Source organism: Rhizopus microsporus, assembly GCF_002708625.1.
Source record: "Rhizopus microsporus ATCC 52813 unplaced genomic scaffold scaffold_4, whole genome shotgun sequence".
Classification (NCBI taxonomy): Eukaryota; Fungi; Mucoromycota; class Mucoromycetes; order Mucorales; family Rhizopodaceae; genus Rhizopus; species Rhizopus microsporus.
The window spans coordinates 676,320-693,679 of NW_019671919.1; the positions used below are offsets into that span (position 1 = coordinate 676,320).

The 17,360-nt window shown below is 36.8% G+C and overlaps 10 protein-coding genes across 10 annotated transcripts; 5 read left to right on the top strand and 5 right to left on the bottom strand.

Annotated features, from left to right (window-relative positions):
- Window positions 1–157: 157 nt before the first annotated feature.
- Window positions 158–3,177, bottom strand: RHIMIDRAFT_235463 (ras GEF; the record flags this gene model as incomplete). Its single annotated transcript, XM_023608360.1, has 12 exons — window positions 158–304; window positions 361–651; window positions 710–813; window positions 864–1,021; window positions 1,289–1,374; window positions 1,429–1,630; window positions 1,680–2,074; window positions 2,141–2,723; window positions 2,774–2,821; window positions 2,898–2,979; window positions 3,027–3,100; window positions 3,149–3,177. The coding sequence occupies 12 exons, from the start codon at window positions 3,175–3,177 to the stop codon at window positions 158–160; spliced, it is 2,199 nt and encodes a 732-aa protein (XP_023468409.1).
- A 466-nt stretch (window positions 3,178–3,643) lies between these two features.
- On the bottom strand, window positions 3,644–4,561 carry RHIMIDRAFT_287019 (N-terminal nucleophile aminohydrolase; the record flags this gene model as incomplete). The annotated part of the gene is made up of 4 exons (XM_023613431.1): window positions 3,644–3,805; window positions 3,861–4,071; window positions 4,135–4,390; window positions 4,447–4,561. 4 exons carry the CDS (start codon window positions 4,559–4,561, stop codon window positions 3,644–3,646), a joined length of 744 nt encoding a protein of 247 aa, XP_023468410.1.
- A 241-nt stretch (window positions 4,562–4,802) lies between these two features.
- Window positions 4,803–6,087, top strand: RHIMIDRAFT_290363 (uncharacterized protein; the record flags this gene model as incomplete). The annotated part of the gene is made up of 2 exons (XM_023613732.1): window positions 4,803–4,988; window positions 5,043–6,087. 2 exons carry the CDS (start codon window positions 4,803–4,805, stop codon window positions 5,868–5,870), a joined length of 1,014 nt encoding a protein of 337 aa, XP_023468411.1. The 3' UTR covers window positions 5,871–6,087.
- A 400-nt stretch (window positions 6,088–6,487) lies between these two features.
- RHIMIDRAFT_235466 (uncharacterized protein) lies at window positions 6,488–6,806 on the top strand (the record flags this gene model as incomplete). Its single annotated transcript, XM_023608361.1, has 2 exons — window positions 6,488–6,650; window positions 6,718–6,806. The coding sequence occupies 2 exons, from the start codon at window positions 6,488–6,490 to the stop codon at window positions 6,804–6,806; spliced, it is 252 nt and encodes an 83-aa protein (XP_023468412.1).
- Window positions 6,807–7,041: 235 nt separating this feature from the next.
- RHIMIDRAFT_235467 (uncharacterized protein) lies at window positions 7,042–7,324 on the bottom strand (the record flags this gene model as incomplete). The annotated part of the gene is made up of 2 exons (XM_023608362.1): window positions 7,042–7,258; window positions 7,314–7,324. The coding sequence occupies 2 exons, from the start codon at window positions 7,322–7,324 to the stop codon at window positions 7,042–7,044; spliced, it is 228 nt and encodes a 75-aa protein (XP_023468413.1).
- A 3,512-nt stretch (window positions 7,325–10,836) lies between these two features.
- On the top strand, window positions 10,837–11,340 carry RHIMIDRAFT_104900 (uncharacterized protein). The gene has a single exon (XM_023605166.1). The coding sequence runs from the start codon at window positions 10,997–10,999 to the stop codon at window positions 11,291–11,293; it is 297 nt and encodes a 98-aa protein (XP_023468414.1). The 5' UTR covers window positions 10,837–10,996; the 3' UTR covers window positions 11,294–11,340.
- Window positions 11,341–11,655: 315 nt separating this feature from the next.
- RHIMIDRAFT_235468 (S-adenosyl-L-methionine-dependent methyltransferase) lies at window positions 11,656–12,829 on the top strand (the record flags this gene model as incomplete). Its single annotated transcript, XM_023608363.1, has 2 exons — window positions 11,656–11,814; window positions 11,870–12,829. The coding sequence occupies 2 exons, from the start codon at window positions 11,656–11,658 to the stop codon at window positions 12,827–12,829; spliced, it is 1,119 nt and encodes a 372-aa protein (XP_023468415.1).
- Window positions 12,830–12,961: 132 nt separating this feature from the next.
- RHIMIDRAFT_287020 (uncharacterized protein) lies at window positions 12,962–13,527 on the bottom strand (the record flags this gene model as incomplete). The annotated part of the gene is made up of 3 exons (XM_023613432.1): window positions 12,962–13,087; window positions 13,142–13,442; window positions 13,490–13,527. 3 exons carry the CDS (start codon window positions 13,525–13,527, stop codon window positions 12,962–12,964), a joined length of 465 nt encoding a protein of 154 aa, XP_023468416.1.
- A 1,083-nt stretch (window positions 13,528–14,610) lies between these two features.
- Window positions 14,611–16,314, top strand: RHIMIDRAFT_213126 (uncharacterized protein). The gene is made up of 8 exons (XM_023607237.1): window positions 14,611–14,751; window positions 14,802–14,876; window positions 14,947–15,333; window positions 15,394–15,527; window positions 15,591–15,693; window positions 15,758–15,937; window positions 15,991–16,179; window positions 16,243–16,314. The coding sequence occupies exons 1-8, from the start codon at window positions 14,692–14,694 to the stop codon at window positions 16,258–16,260; spliced, it is 1,146 nt and encodes a 381-aa protein (XP_023468417.1). The 5' UTR covers window positions 14,611–14,691; the 3' UTR covers window positions 16,261–16,314.
- Window positions 16,315–16,317: 3 nt separating this feature from the next.
- On the bottom strand, window positions 16,318–17,339 carry RHIMIDRAFT_275996 (uncharacterized protein). The gene is made up of 3 exons (XM_023612584.1): window positions 17,191–17,339; window positions 17,058–17,141; window positions 16,318–17,009 (listed from the first exon to the last, which is right to left on the bottom strand). The coding sequence occupies exons 1-3, from the start codon at window positions 17,292–17,294 to the stop codon at window positions 16,376–16,378; spliced, it is 822 nt and encodes a 273-aa protein (XP_023468418.1). The 5' UTR covers window positions 17,295–17,339; the 3' UTR covers window positions 16,318–16,375.
- Window positions 17,340–17,360: the final 21 nt, after the last annotated feature.

Sequence of the window (17,360 nt, forward strand, 5' to 3'; positions counted from 1 at the left end):
TTTTTTTAAAAAAAAAAAAGGGTAAAAGGTTGAGACAGACCCGCGGAGAAAAGGTACACTCTTAAACTTTCTAATCAAAATACACTAAAATGTCAAACATTTTGAATTGATAATATACTCGAGATTTGATAAAGTTTTTATTGTTATTTTGAAAAGCTTAAAGAATGATATCCCCGTTATTCACATGAGGCATCATCATAGGAACCTGAGGCAACATACCTTGCTGATAGTATTTAAGCATAGCTGCTCTAGTGTTAACTTGAAGCTTGATTGCATACGAGAATAAACAAAAAGTCCAATATGACTAATACAAGAATGATTAGAAAAACTAGCTGACATAAAGAAAAGCGTATGACTTACATAAAGTACAATAATTAATGCTGCACATAAAATTGTAAATTTGAGCTCGTCTTCCCAGGTACGATTGCAGTTGTAAAAGTCCTTTATAGCAAAGTTGAACTGCTGTTGTTCTCCTTGGCTAGCGCTGAGTAATTGGTTGTTGAGTGGGCTTGAAGCAGCTGTTATGCACCATTCGACATAGGTACCTTTTTGAACAATAAACAAGATGGTGTTGATAAACACGTCAACCAATAATATGAAGACATTAATGCCTATAATATAAGCAGCTGCTCTGACACCATTCTCTGACCTCTAATGAAATTTTAGTGGGTTAGCTAACAATAAATAATCAACTACACTCAATATTTACTAGAAATAAACAAAATAGTGTTCCTAAACAGACACCAAATAAGACCAGGTTAATCGTTCCAAATATATAAAGTGCTGTAGGTACGCTTGTATATGAAAAGAATGCTACATGTATAGTTTAGTAAATGTAATATCTCTATCTAATGTATTCTTACGACTCTTCGTCTGAAATGACAAAATGGCAAAATAGAGTGATAGTCCTGCCCAGATCAAACATGAAAAAGTATTTCCAATTCGTAAATGAATACAGCCACAGCATTTGCGTACATAAGGATTCGTTGAGTGGATGATGTGTTCTCTTGGTATAATCATTCTATTAAGTGAAGAGAAAAAGAAAAAAAAAAGAAAGGATACTTAGAACTTCTTTTTTCTGCTCTACTTCAAAACATGTTTCTTAAAATGCATAACCGTGTTTGCGTAACATCAAGACACAAATGTTTTCCTTTTTTGGATGTTGAAATTTCTCTTTAGCCTAAACATTCGTTTATTTGACATAAAGTACACAGTTGACGTTGTTTATTAATAGAATTTACATGTGTGTAGAGTATAAATAAATAATTACAAAATAACAAGAATTTACTTTAGCCTTAACCAGAGCTCTTTCAGTCTGTTATTTGAGTTTGTGTTGGCTTTTGGCTCTACTAGTATTGATTTCTTGTACAGCTCCTAAATACAAAGTATTTACATCAAACTGATTTTTCATTCATTCAATATGCTTACATCTTCAGATAAGATAGGACAATCTGCTATAGATAAAAGTAGAGGTAGATCTGGATCAATCGTGTACCCTGGATGTTTGAATTTTATAATAGACATGATCGTCTCACCCATCAGTCTATATTTATCCCAATGAACTGTACCATCCGATCGAAAATCTTTGTTTGCTTCGGCAAGGGAAACAAGGTCCTGAGTATGAATACCCCTAAAAATATGTCAGTGTACGTTCATTTCCTATAAGGTATATAATTTACAAATAGGGAATACCGGACCCCTTGCTGGCCCTGAGTGCCATGCGGTACGCGCAAAATGATTTATCTGTGCTCATTAAACGTTCTAGGCTTAGAAATTGTTTGTAAATCTTTTTGGTGGCTGCAATTTGACGTGTCTGCTTTAGCCTTAATATGGCTGCGTTGTTCATCCCTGCCAAGACAGCCATAAGTGAATTATAGTTATTCATATTACGAAGCTCGACCGCGATAGATATAAACTTGAGAAAGACGTTTGCTCGTTTACTTGCTCTTGACTGACTGATGATTAATGTTGCCACCCAAGAAGAGATGAAATTAAAATGGGCGATAGATGCAAGTATCATGCTACTGTTTGATGATGACTGATTGGACACGATGTAACGTAAAAATTCACGAGGCTGTCAAGAGATACAGAAATAAAGAGATAAACATCATGTTAAAGAAGGGATATTCTTGGCTATTACCTGGATACGCGAAAAGAGCTGTGATTCTATCCAAGTCAACTGCTTGGCAATGTGGTTATCACTAGTTCCCATGATCGTCTTCAGGTTGAGCTGATCTTGTTTACGAAAATTATTCATGATACTAATATATGACGTCCAGTTACTTGCATTTGTCAATGTGGATGGAGCATAAGGTGTATTACTTGCGTCAATGTTGATCATACCACCTGCAAACTCGGCACGGCGATATCCCTCAGACTCAGAATGTGACACGTAACGTTGTCTAGGTAACCTGGGGACACTATCCTCTCTAGGTGACTGTGGGGGTGTCTGTTGTAGTAAAAGATGAAATGTGCCTGAGACGTATCCACTGTCTTTTTTATTCGAAAATACCGGCTGCTCCTCATCCACCAGGCCCCAGCAACTGTCGGGGTCAGTCGAGGGTGGTTCACGTATGACTAAAGGTGCTAATGAGTCGCATATGGGCGTATATGATTCGTGTTTGGATATGTGATCCAAAAAGAGAACCATTAATCTTCTTGCTCTTGGGGCATAAAAATCATTCCAATGATGAGATAGCCATAGTAATAAAATATTGTAGATTCTAAAAAACAGAGTTATACGACCCACGCTTTTATACAAGGTAAATCGAACCTTTTCTGTTGAGCTGTTGGTGAGGATGAAAATCCATCATGTTTGAATCTAGGAAAAACTTTTTATATTATTAAAAAATAACATAGCTTAATTTCCTCCCTTTTGCTTTCTCTTCAATATTTACCTTTCAACTAGTTGATCAATAAGTTCGCAAGGTTTCATAAACCTTCTGAAAAATGTTAAAAAGATAGGCACAATGTTTTCATCTACATAAAAATCAGATAAATAATAAAATAACGATATAAATAATTACCTTGTTCATTATATTCTGTTGACACTAGACGATCTATTATATCATCTACAGCCAATCCTGCATTAAGAGAATCACTGTTTATAGAGTGTTAGATGTATCAAAATAACTTGTATTTATATTACCAACTCGCTTTAGATCCACGTCGGCTCATTTTATTCTGAGAAGGAAGAAAAGAATAAAAAACGGTATTTATATTATGATCGGGATCGGCTTCATCTCCCGATAGTGTGATACTCGGATCATGAGTTTCCATTCAAAGTGAGTTGTAAACACAGAAGGGATGTCAAGAAACAACATATTTCTTTTTCTATAAAATATAAAAGGGGGTTAAAAGGAGAGAGAGAAAAAAAACATAAACCAAAAAAGGGAGCTTATGACCAAACTCAAGCTTGATTGTGTATTATTGCACATCGTTCCCCTTTCTCCTCTCATATGTCCCCCTTCTTCTTTTTTTTTTTTTTTAAATCTCATTGTCTATACTTCTTTACTAAACTAAGCAAATGACACAATGTGCTTTAAAGTGGCTTTTAAGGAGAAACAAAAGAAAGAAACATAGCTGACAACTTTTTTCTGGTTTTCTGTGTAAACTTGCTTCCTCCTTTTTTTTTTTTTATTATTTAAGCAATATTCGCCAGATAATCTCTAACTTCACCTAAACTCAGTTTTCGGAATAATGGCAGTTCCTTTCGTTCTCCTCCATGAATACCAACAGTGCTTTTACCAATGATTCCGATTTCGAGGCTATTTTCTGTCATCTGTCCTTCAAATCCTTCCTTGAGCTATTTTTTTTTTTTAGTACATTAGCTTTTAATTACACAAGACATTATTACTTACAGTCAGGATAGCTGTATGCACCGCATCTTCCAGTTCCATTTCTTCATTATATCTCTTTTCTAAGAACGTCTTTGCATTAATCATGTTCTTGCCAATAGCACTGGCTTTCCATGCAAAGTAAGATCCAGTAGGATCGACTTGATAGAGTGCTGGTCCGTTCACCTCATCATATCCTGCAATCAAAATAGAAACACCAAATGGACGAACACCACTATATGAATGATATTTATAAGTGGGACAGGAATGCTTTCTTTTCTCTCTCTTTCTCCCTTACCCGCTTTGAGTATATTCTTGCATGACACCAGCTACTTCTTGAACAAGAATACGTACTGGAGGCTCTTCATTGTAAACTCTTTTATATGCTTGTGCTGCTTTACGTGCTTTACTAACCAACACACGGAAATCAGGTCCCATACCAGAGTAGACCATTCCGATATTAGCACAGATTGTTTCGATCTTGTGCACGGCCGAATCATCTACAAGACTTGATGCTGATTTCTTCTCAGTGGCAATAACAATGCCATTAGTAGCTGTAGTTTTATGATAAATATGAGTTTATATAACAAACTTGGATTTGTTTAATTACCTTTAATGCCTACGCTAGTAACACCTCCAGAAACAGCATTTAAAGCGTATTCGATTTGTACAAGCTTTCCCGAAGGAGAAAATGTTGTGAGTGAGAAACTGTATCTATCAGCCATCGTAATGTGTTGTTTAAAAAGAAAGAGAAATAACGTATAGAAAAATAAAAAAGGTTCACTTTGGCGTAACAGACATACGCGTCCAAGCAAGTTTCCTGATGACGCAACCGTCACATCTTCGATTTTGAACTTTAAATTCTTAAAGTGACTATTTATTCTTTGATGTTTGATCATTAATTCTGCTTTAATTCTCTTTAGCTTTTTCCTCCACTTATTCCCCTTTTATTAAAGAATAGTAATCATGTCTGAGAACTTAGTTTTAAAACAATACATATCCTTTCCTAGAGAAATTACTGTTAATATTGACTCTTGGAAAAATATCATTGAAAACTCACCTGCTCATCATGCAGTATGTTGGATTTATAAGAGCAAGTCAAATGGTGATATGTCTACTTTTAACGAAGAAGGCCAACCTATGCCAAAGCGCGTAATAAGAAGAAGCATCATTTGGAAAATTAAGTGCATATGCCATTGATCTGAGGCCTATAAGAGTCGTGCTGGTGTACAGGCAGAAGATGAATCATCTAAAAGCCAGCCAATTCAGAAACCAAGCAAGAAGATCGGTTGCAGATGCTATATCACTGTCACCTGCTATTTCGTAACCCCTAATCAGGTCACCATTAAGCTTCATAATGAGCATAATCATCTTATTGGAAGCCTTGATGATATCTCTTTTTTGCCTTTATCGGATAATACGAAGGAAGTTATATTGCAAGAGTTACGTGAAGACTATGGTAGAAGAGACATAAGAGCTGCAATCCATTGTCATTTTAATGAAAGGATAAGAGATCTTTTCTCTGAAGCTGCCAGTTCGTCATCCTCTTCAGTATATGCTGTACACCGTGATCAGTTTGTCCATTCAGAAGATGTTTACAACATATATAGAAAGATTCAAGAACTATCGTATAAAAAACATAATGAACGAGATCCATATGCATTTTTGACTTATCCTTTAACATCCATTCTTTCACCAATCAAGACATCAATATACGACATCATTGAAGATGGTGCTGGTAACACGAATAATAGTGACGACGACTGCGACAATGTAGAAAGCAACAAGGATGCCACCAGCTCTGATGTTGTTGGCATTGGCTATGCACGAAAATCAGTAGCTAAGGAAATTGATGTGTTTCGGTCCCACTTACTGCAGCTAATGGTCGACAAGTTGCACTTTCGGTTGAAATGTCAAGAAGTTTATGTAAGCTCATGTTGCGCAGCGAATGATACAAACTTGAACCGAGATTCGCCATCATTCCAAACCATACACGCATCGCTAAAAGGCTGTCAAGGAGCATCGCCGATCTAACTAATCGACTATATTGCTTACAACAAGAAGTACGGCTTGGCATAATTGACTATGCGCTCAATTGGACCATCAATAAAAATATCATGTTTAAACAAAAAAACAAAAAAAAAACTATTTATGTTTACCCTTTAAGTATTAAAAATGTCGGTAAACACTTGGTGTACTCAAGAATGCACCCAAAAATAGGTTAATGCTACGGGCGCTACCTCTACCCACTACCTATGATGCCACCCAACAAAGCTTTTCAATGTGTAGCGTCAAGCTAAACATGAGTTTATGAAGTTACCATCTTGAATTATCTCTTTTCAAGAAGAAAGAGATAAAAAAGAAAGTTTGTTATTTTTTATTCTAGTTTTATGTTGTCAATCTATCAACAAAGAACTAAGATCAATCATTTATAATTATGATACATTCACATTTTGTATCAAAGAGAGTGAACTGGACAGCCTTAGGTTAGGTAGAGACTATGGTAGTGTGAAGTTGTAGAGTGACAACACAGGTAGCGCCCCAAGGAAGCGCCCGAAGCACTAGCCTAATTTTGATTGCATTTTTGAGTGCAACGGACGTTTGCCAAAATGCCATTTCATATTTTTTTCGAAGATGGAAAGGGCAATGCCATGGATGAAGATGGTAATGAGTGCGTGCAAACGCAGGTAGATGAAAAGGCGCACCCTTTGGATAACATCACAGGTTTCAATACACATTCCGAATTGAAGCCATCTGAAAAGCCCACGAAACCGAAGGTAGTCAAGGTTGAGAGTTCCGCATCTACAAATAAAGGTGAAATTGCTACCAAAAAACACCACGGTGACAGTGCCAAGGCGATATCTTTTTTTTTTTTTTCAAGTTTATGAAAAAGGTTTAACAGCAGGAAAAGCAGCGAAACTGTTGAATATTCCTCGTAGAACTGCATACAGTTGGTACGAGAAAGATTAGCTTGAAATTAAAAAACGACTAAGAGACAACAACGGCGAAAAAGACGAAAATAATAACGAAGAAGACCTAAAGAAAAAAAAAATGCGTGCAAAAGGAGACGAATAACAGACGATATACAAATGAGAGTAATATTTACCAAGGAGAGAATTTAAAGAATTATACAGTTAGTTATGTAAGAAAATTATTATGTGTATACAACTTATCCTGAAGGCATCTAGATGTATCCTAGCGATAACTAGGACGGAAAATCATCGTCTAAGCGTATTCTAGTTCTTGGTTGCTCCTGATCGTCCACTCTTCTTCGACATCTTGTAGGAGCAACAGCAACCCGGCGAAACCTATGAGGAACCATGCCATTACGTCGGAGCCCACGAAGGATGTGCAAATAGTTGAGACAAGCAGCGACATCCTTGTTCCATAAGCGATATCTATCTGGAGCTGCCATGGTGGGTCTATAGTATAGATTGGTACATCTACAAGCAATGTTCAATCAGTATAAAGTCATACAAGTGGTTCATGTACTATTATCTTAAAAGGCCATGGCAGACAACAGCAGGATATCACTCATGTTGACACAGTCGTGGATTTGAAACACGACGGAACGTGCGGAGGCTTTCGTTGTGGCATGTTGAACAGCACCTACTAGTCTTGTACTCGTTTATAAGATAGACTTGGAGCCCATGTTTCTTGAGGAGCCTTCGAAAACCATGGACATGGATAGGCTCATGGTAGCTAGCATAGGGAACGGGCCAGTTCCCCATTACAAACACGACGCCTTCTCCAAACTTGAGGGTATAAGTCTTGAATAAGCTGTTGATCGGCACATTGTTTGTTGAAGTACGCTGAAAGACGGATCTTGCGAAAGAGAGATTATCTGTTATTATGGTTTGCAATGGGATGTCCACAGGATTCACTGAAAACGACAAATTATTCAGACCTGGCTTAAAGGAAGTGGTCAAAGTATTCTACGGATACGTTGCTGATTGGCTGTTGAGAAAGGGCTTGCTTAGCTTGAATGACATCAGGGTCCTAGGCTTTGAGACCTTGCAAGAGTCGACGGTACTTTTTGGTTTTCCACGTCTTGTCTTGCTGTTATTTAGTGTGCCGAAATTGCACTGGCCGTTCTGGTGTGAAGTTTTTGTGTACACAATACAACATATCTGTTCTCCCTGGGCCCTCGGCAACGCATCTACCAGAAATTTTTTTTTTGGAGATTTCGACGAAATAGATTGGTAATGTAGGAGGTAGCTTCGTGATCCATTGTGAACTTTGTCGTGCATCTTGTTCGCCTGTCAAACCTTTTCTTAAGAGTCGTGATATCAACGTCATCAGTGTGAATAGTGCCATGGAATCTAAGTGGTCCACCTTCTTATGGTTTGAGAGCTTTGAATCAAGGTGACAACTCTGCGCCAGTAGTCCAATTTTTCATCAGCAGTAGACTATTTAATTTTCAGGACGTTTTGGAGACGAATCTTGCTGTTAGTAGTAATATAACAAAGAGACCATGAGCGCCGGAGAAGAAAATAACAAGATATTTTCTTATGTGAAATGTAAATAGAAGTGATTCGAACTTCTAGTGTTTTTTAATTTAGGTAGAATCTTCTTACAGTAAAGAAAGGTCCTTTTTATTTAAATGATAAATTATGATATTTATGCTTTTAGATCCAACACGTTTAACAATCTGTCAATTAAATGAACAATGGAACTGGTGTTGAATTAAATGCAAAGACAATATAGAATTGGCTATACGCCGTAACACCCACAGGTGGATAGCTGGATTTACCACTGTGATGTCAGCCAAGACGTCAACTCCTAGTATGGCTAAACATGGGTATCCATAGGATGGTTCATCCAAATTGAAAAAAATAGCTTTGACCCAAGGCGGCAGCTGAGTTTGAGTTTATTTCGTCCACCAAATCAGAAAAAGGTCTTCAACTAAAAAATAAAAATAAAACAAGATTGAACTTTCGATTAGAACACCTTTCCCTTTACTGAAGTAAGCCAACATTAAACTTGATTATGAATAAAGCGAATACCAAATACATGCACTGTTATGTTTATAAGTAAAGTATTTTTGGCAATATTAGCTATAGGGAGCGACAGAGTAAAGGCTATACTTGATCAACTAAATGACAGAATTCATCACTACAATGATAAACTGATCTGTCATCATATTGCTCCTCTCTAAGGCTTATTGAGTTATTTTCTACTATTTTATCTCCATATAAAGCTTATTTTTATCCAATTCATACATTTATGTATTCATATTCTTTTTCATGGTTATAAAAAATCCTTTCTCATTGCCCAATAAATTACATATTTGATAATACCTCTCATTCAAGATATGCGAGAATCCATGACAGTAAGGAGACTATCCGAAGTATGTCGCATACCTTAGCAACCCATCCTGTTTCGAGCGCCATTTGAAATAGTTTATGCAGACTTAGAAGATCCATTGCTTTACCATAAAAATGAGCGTATAATCATTAATTATATCACAATCACAATCGTCGTCAATGCTAGTCCACATTTCACAAACAGAAGGGGAAAAAATAAGGATATAGCAATAGGGAATAGAGGATAAACATTTTACTTTTTACCTTCTTTCATGTGCATTAAAAATAAAAATAAAAACAAAAACATTACACGCTTTTATGTTTTCATAAGCCAGCAACTTAATCGCTTTCGTTTCATACTTGATAAACAAGTTTTGATACATGAAGGTTAAGGTAATTTGATTTTGGTACTCTTTAACAAAAAATCATAATGGCTAACCAAATAAATGATAATGTCTGAATTCTTTTGATTTGTAAATAACAACTGTAATGGAATTTATTGCGTATGTTCCATAGAATCGACAGTCTAGTGCTCTTTGAGAAAAGTCTTATTTTTTTGTTTACTATCAGCTGCATTTTTAAAGATGCCGTCCCCTCTCAACATTTTTCCTTGTACATTTAATTCTCACCTTACTTTTTTTTCCCTTTTTTACTCATTCTTAAAGAAAACAACCAGAAAAATAAAAAGCATACATTGGAAATAAGAAAAGTGAAGCAATTATATGTATGTGAGATCAACTTTATGTAAACAAGTGGCCTTAAAAGAAAAGGGAGGCGTGAAAATTATGCAAAGTAAACAAAACAAAAAAAAAAGGGATACAAGAGAATATTCCATATTCCAAACAAAAAAAAAAAAAGAGCTGCTCGGATTTGCTCTAATATGGAAAAAACAGAGAATGAGTTATTTATTTATGAATTACTAGAAAAAGATAGATTGAGAAAAAGGAGGAATGAGCTATATATTCTCAGCCTAAATAACATAACTCACGTAAACAGAACACTATAAAAGAAACCATCATTCTTGTCTTCTTTTCATTCTTTATCTCTTTTAAAAATTCTCTTATGCTTTTATTATTTCCTATATTGAAAAAGTACAATATCATTTGGGGTGATCTCAAAGTACATATAACTAATGCCATCGTTTAAAAAATACACTTTTGCTGGCTCTATTTCATGGTTTCTGATGCATCTTACTCTATCATTATGGCCACTCACGGGGTGAAGCCTTAAAGAAATCTCTACTACTCGCTAATGCTCAAAAAATGCTTTGCTACTACTTATCGATGCACTCAAATAATCAAATGCTTATCAATACCTACAAATGATTATCAGTGCCTGAAAATGCTAGTGAATGCCTGTCCATGCTTATCAACGTCGGAAAGCCCCTAAAGAATTTTGCTCATGTCTATCAGTGTCTGCTGGTAATGAATACTGCTCTGGAGTAACTACATATTCAAGTCCTGAAGTCACAAGAAATATAATCAATCAATCTACTTTGCCATTATCTACCAAACTCTATCAAGCTCTGCTATAGGTCACTGCTTCGCTACGCTGGATCACTCCGAGATGCTTCTATTGTTATGGCTCTGCCTCTACAGCTGATGAATGGTCCGTAAACCCTCCTTATTACTGAGCTCGATGATTGCGATGCTCCAAAGGTTCAATATTCCGATGTCTCCACGGTCATCACCCCTTTCGAAACGCTTCGTCCTAGGTACTTAGAAGTGCACTCTTTGTACGTTGAAGCGCCTCTTTCGTTGAATTTATCGTGGTATGATTTTGAGATTGATTTTTGAGCCTTGAGCTTTGAGTGCTTTTTATTCATGGAGGGTTTACACCGTGTAGTCTTCTGACATGCAGTCTATGGTTCTAGTCATCTTGGGTTTGAAAGCTAGCGATAATGTGGCTTTCTGGACTTGTGGAAAGAAAAAAAAAGAAAAAGTCTCTGCTTGCTCTCTTCACTTGGCTATCAAAAGAAAAATCTCTACTTATCCAAACCACTCTCTCTTTGGATATCAAACTACTGTTTATTTAAGTAAAAACTTCATTTTGTTACTCCCACACTTTGACTTTTTGTTCTTTAATAATAAAATATATTTACTTGACGTGCTTTTCTTTGCCTCTGATAATCCAAAGGAAACAACAGTTTAATGATTTCTTCATATGCATCATTATGAAGCAGTTTGGGGTAATAATCACTATATTACCTCCCATAGGTAATCTTCATTAGTGACATGCCATGTATTAATATGAGCCTATGCAGTAAACTGATCTCTGTGTTGCAATTTGGAAATTCCCAGCTGGAACTGTTACTCGGTAACCTAGCATTATATGACTTCTACCATACACAACTGAAGTCAGATTAGCCAGTGTTGAGAGAATAGTAACAAAAAAGAAAAAGATATTTGATATTGTACTATGAGTCCTTTTAAACAGTAAACATACTAATTTTATTCCGACAGCGAGTAATTCCCCTTTTAAGCCGCTTTGAATTTTTTTTTCTTCTCTCAAATATGGATCAACAAGAAATAAAGAGACAAAAGATTGAAAACGATGCTTCTGAAGTAACAGAAAATGAAGCTATAGAAGAACAAGTTGATTCTACTACATACACTGAAGAAGATATTAAGCTTGGAAATGAGTTGATCGCTGCTGTCATTGCTAATGATCTAGTAAGGAGCTTCTTTCTTTTTATTTACTTATATTGATTATATATGACAATAAAAGGAAAAAGTCAAGTCGCTTGTAAACGATCAAGGTGCAGATCTATGCTTCAATGGAACCGATACTGGACGTACACCTCTTCATTACGCTGCTGAACATGGCCACTTGGACGTGATCAACTGGCTATTATCCGAAAAACACCCTTATAACGTTGTCGACAGATCAGAAGTGACAGCAGGCGAGCTAGCACTCAAAAATGGGCACAAGGCCATCTATGATCGTCTGGTAGAGGAAGGTGTTCGCTCAGAACTTTTAATACGTGCATTAAAAAAGACGTTTGGCGATTACGATGAAGAAGATGTAGCAAGAGCCATAGCCAACAAGGCTTATCTTCAGCAAAAACTACACTATGACGATAATAAACTCTTGGATGAAAATAATGACGCTGTCATGATGGGCTGGGAAGGCCCACTGATGGTGGAACATGCCAAGGTGATGTGTCCCCAAGAAGGTTTGAATGTGCTCAATGTAGGCTTTGGATTGGGGTTGATTGATACCGAACTTCAGAAATATAAACCCAAGAATCATTATATTATCGAAGCACATCCTGATGTCTATGCTCATATGCTCAAATTAGGATGGGATAAGAAGCCAGGTGTGAAGATTCTGTTTGGTCGATGGCAAGATATGGTATCCAAGTTAGATATTGCCTTTGATGGCATCTTCTTTGATACTTATGGTGAATTTTATGAAGATCTCAGAGCCTTTCATGATTGTGTGCCAAATATACTTCAACACGATGGCGTGTATACATGGTTTAACGGTCTTGGAGCCACAAATCAATTCTTTCACGACATTTACTGTGAAGTGTCTGAAATTGACTTGCGTGACTTCGGATTAAGCACCGAGTACATTGAAATGCCTATATCTACTTGGGCAGAGCAAGGCGTTTGGGATGGCGTCAGACAAAAATATTGGGTCTTGGACACATATAAATTACCCATCTGTAAATTTTTACAATAAAGACACAAAATAGACATTGCCATAGAAACAGAGTTGCTATAGTAACAGGATCACCTTTCTGGGATCGCATGTGTGTGTGTATGTGTAGTCGACAGAGTCAATATGATATACAGTAAATGTTTATTAAACACTTTAAGCAATGAGTTCGACAACACCGCCAGCTTCCTTGATCTTCTTTTCAGCGAGGGCAGAAACATAACGAGTACGGACAATGACAGGTTGGCTGATGGTACCCTTGGCCAAAACCTTGGCATAACCCTATTGTTATTGACATGAGTATATGTATATCTAATATGATTATACAAATCTTACATGTTGAAGAGTATCAATGACAGGAACCTTTTCAGTGTTCTTGTACTTCTCACGAACACCTTCACCAGCAAGAGTCCAGATTTTGTCAAGGTTGATGACAGGTCGCCAGAGAGGGTTCTTCTTCAAGTGGAAGTGACGCATACCGACCTTACCAAAGTAACCAGGATGGTACTTGTCCATGTTGGTACGGTGATGGTGTTGACCACCAGCAAGACCACGACCACCAGGATGCTTTCTGTGCTTGCCAATACGACCGTGACCGGCTGAGACGTGTCCACGCTTCTTTCTGTTATGGTGAAGTCTGGTAGGCTATAAAGATCTTTAGTTCAGTCTGAATGATCCATTGACACATAAAAACAAAGAAAAGAGAGAGTGGAGAAGACCATTGCTATCGTTGTGTCTTTACTTCTTTCTTGTTCAATGCTTGTTTATTGTCCAATCGAAATTATCTTGCTGCATTTATTAAACATGTGCATAAATGAGTGATGACTCTCTGTTTGTATCTATCGCTTCTTTTTCCCTTCTTTAAACATCCATCCATCCATTAATTCATTCATCCATCTATCTTTATACTCATATCTTCTCTCACTCCTTCTCTTCACTTCATTTCTACTTTAATGTGTCCTTTGAGCTTATTTTTTTACTTACCATTTCGGTTTTCTAAAAGAGAAGGGAGGGTTTATCCAGTTGAGGATTGTAATTGCCTATAGTGCTACCGCTTGACTTTATTTTTATTGGACAGCCCAAGATTTAAAGACAGACACTTGGAGGTGGGGGCTTAACTGAGCAAAGAAATGGCTCACAGCGTATAGTCTTTTGAACTGTACAAGTTGCATTTGTATTGTATTGCCAAGAATCAAATAAGCAAAGCATAGTTGTTTCTTTCACTTTTGTTCACTCTGTCAATAAATGATAATAAAAGGCGCCTATGCTTTTTTTTCTTTTACGAGTCATGTAATATCATAAGCTTGGCTTTTAGAATTGTCTTCTTTACACTGAGAATCCTTAAGCATGTACCTTCTTAACACTCTTTTCTACACGTCACATGTTAAAGAGTTATGTTGGTTTATATCAAAAAATACAGCCCATCTTTTTCAGAGAATAGTGTATCAATTAAGAGAAAGACTAGCAGTAAGTAATCACAAGTGATATTGGGTTTATTATAAAAATAAATTGCATCTGATAACAATTGTGTACATCTTTATTTTATCCGTAACTCCAAAGAGCTTCTCTCCGACATACGACTAAACCATTTACCCATGACGTACAAGCCTCCATGTACTTTTTATTATAAACAAAAGTAATGTCAAGATGAGAGATACAAATTATAGCTGTAAGATACACCAATGAATAGCAATAACAACAGAAAGAGGGTATTACTAAGTAGTCTCTTCGTCTACATGTAAAAAATGATGACAGAAACATTTTTTTTATTTGCTGGCCCTGGAAAGACAGCAGCATCACATACCCCCGCCTAATAATTGAAACTAAATTTTTTTTTATTTTTTTCGATTTTGTCCCTCCTTCTTCCCACTATTTACCAAAACATCATGTTTTTATCTCGCACTTCTTCTGCTGCACTCAAGGCTAGCGCTTGGTCTTCTGTTAGAGTAAGAGTTTATAAATAATAAAAAGAAAAGAGGTTAATAAATAAAATTAGGCCAACTCTATTCGTGCTATCACTACCGCTACTCCCAGTATTACACAAGCCTTTACTGCTCAAAAGAATGCCAATGTAATAATAATGATATGATATCATAAATAATACACACAGTTATTAATACAATACACGCAATACAATATAGGGTAATTACGTTGTCACTTTGATTCCTGGTGATGGCATTGGTCCCGAGATCTCACGTTCAGTCAAGGAAATCTTTGCTGCAGCCAAGACACCTATTGAATGGGAAGAAGTTGATGTCACTCCTGTCCTTAAGGACGGCAAGACTGCTATCCCCGAGGATGCCATTGCCAGTGTTCGTCGTAACACCGTTGCTCTCAAGGGTCCTTTGGCTACACCCATCGGTAAGGGTCACGTCTCACTCAACTTGACCCTTCGTCGTACCTTCAACTTGTATGCCAACGTTCGTCCTTGCCGTTCTGTTGCTGGATACAAGACACCTTATGAAAATGTAGACACTGTTCTTATCCGTGAAAACACAGAAGGTGAATACTCTGGTATTGAACATGAAGTAAAGTACTATACAAAAGGAGAGAGAGAGCATAAAATTGACCTACATTTGATATTATAGGTTGTGGATGGTGTTGTCCAATCCATCAAGTTGATTACTCGCGAAGCTTCCGAACGTGTTGCTCGTTATGCTTTCACCTATGCTGAATCCGTTGGTCGTAACCGTGTCACAGCTGTTCACAAGGCCAACATCATGTAAGATTTAAACCAAAAAAAAAAAGGATGCAGAAAATGTGACGACCCGTTGTTGATTTTTAGGAAATTGGCTGATGGTCTCTTCTTGGAAGTTTGTAAGCAAGTATCAAAGGAATTCCCCAATATCAAGTTTGACGATGTCCTCTTGGACCGTGCTTGTCTTCACGTAAGCAGAGCAAAAAAAAAAAAAAAAAAAACGTTATGCAAACAAGTATATTCATTTATATTAGATTACCTCTGATCCCTCCATCTATGCTGACACTGTCATGGTCATGCCCAACTTGTACGGTGATATCTTGTCTGACATGAGTGCTGGTTTGATCGGTGGTCTTGGTTTAACTCCTTCAGGTAACATTGGTCGTGACGCTTCCATCTTTGAAGCTGTCCACGGTACTGCACCTGATATTGCTGTAAGTCCTTTCGAAATTTACACTATATACATATCTGACTGTGACTGTTATAGGGTCAAGATAAGGCCAACCCTACTGCTTTATTATTATCCGGTATTATGATGTTGAAGCACATGCGTTTATATGATCAAGCTTCCAACATTGAGCAAGCCGTTTTCAAGACTCTTGCTGAAGGTAAAGCCTTGACTGCTGACTTGGGAGGTCGTGCATCCAACAGTGAATACACCAAGTCTGTTATTGGCGTAAGTTATATTTATTAGAAAGTGTAATACTCACGATGACTGATATTCCCTTGTTTTAAATAGAACTTGAAGTTCGATTAAATAATTTATATAAAATATTAAACCTTTTTGTACACTATTTTAAACATCATACGCAACTTTGTTCCTTGAAAAAACATGAGCAATGTAGCTGAAGATCTACTGAGTTTATTTGTTTTTAAAGTTTTGATTGTAGTTTGTAGCCCTGCATTGGTCTACCACTCTTAAAATACAATCGATGTCCCTCGCCTGGAAACTCTAAATATCCTAGATAATCCTTCAAATCACTTGGTCGTGGCTTTGGTAAGATTGGGATAAGTTCTTGATTTGTACGAAAGATACCATATCCGACCTTGTCCAAATCCTTATAGTCTTTGCATTTGGACATGGTATAGAGTGAATACCACTGAGGAGGCATCAAAATGATTTCCTTTTTTTCAAATTTCTCCAATGCTTCTTCTGGCTTAAGCCAGTCGAATAACAGTGTCTCTGTGCCATCTGCCATGATGCTGTTCAAATAGGCATCTTGTTCTCTTTTAGTATCATATTGCTTCAATATGGATAAAAAGAATATCGTGTTATATCTTTTCTTTTCTTGTTCTGGTGTGATCCAATTTGCAAATGGAATCAACTTGTCTACGGCGGGTGCTACTTTATACTTCTCACACATGGATTGAAACTGGCTAGCATCTTTATGTATTCTGTGTCGCCAATGTTGACTATCGGGAATAGTTATGCTTGGCTCAGACACGAATAATCCTGACTCTTCAAATGTTTCTCGGATAGCGCATATTTTTTCGGTTGAATATTTTCTATTTCATACTGTCAATTATTTTCTTTATTATCTTTTTCTCTCTTACTCGGTCTGTGGCCATTCACTGTCTGCTTTATCAACAATACCGCCAGGATAGACATGGGCATGAATAAAGCTGCTTTTTGCATTTCTACACTGTATGTTTAGTTATGGCGTATTGATCAATTCTTGATGGCTACCTCTTGACCATCAAAATACGATAATTGCAACCGAGACTATTATGCTTTAATAATTCTTTTGGAAGAGGTGCAGCTATGATTAAACTAGCAGAAGATCGAATCATTGTTTAAGAGAGAGAGTGAGAGAGAAAGGAAGAAAAAAAAAAGAATGAGAGAATAAGAGGGGAGGT

Bases quoted from the DNA above. Each gene is read 5' to 3' on its own strand.
- RHIMIDRAFT_104900 (XM_023605166.1), top strand. From the start codon at position 10,997: ATGCAGTCTATGGTTCTAGTCATCTTGGGTTTGAAAGCTAGCGATAAT.
- RHIMIDRAFT_213126 (XM_023607237.1), top strand. From the start codon at position 14,692: ATGTTTTTATCTCGCACTTCTTCTGCTGCACTCAAGGCTAGCGCTTGG. The intron at 14,752-14,801 runs GTAAGAGTTTAT...AAATAAAATTAG, and splicing joins GCGCTTGGTCTTCTGTTAGA to GCCAACTCTATTCGTGCTAT. The intron at 15,528-15,590 runs GTAAGATTTAAA...GTTGATTTTTAG, and splicing joins GTTCACAAGGCCAACATCAT to GAAATTGGCTGATGGTCTCT.
- RHIMIDRAFT_275996 (XM_023612584.1), bottom strand. From the start codon at position 17,294: ATGATTCGATCTTCTGCTAGTTTAATCATAGCTGCACCTCTTCCAAAA. The intron at 17,142-17,190 runs GTAGCCATCAAG...CATACAGTGTAG, and splicing joins CGTATTTTGATGGTCAAGAG to AAATGCAAAAAGCAGCTTTA. The intron at 17,010-17,057 runs GTAAGAGAGAAA...AGTATGAAATAG, and splicing joins AGTGAATGGCCACAGACCGA to AAAATATTCAACCGAAAAAA.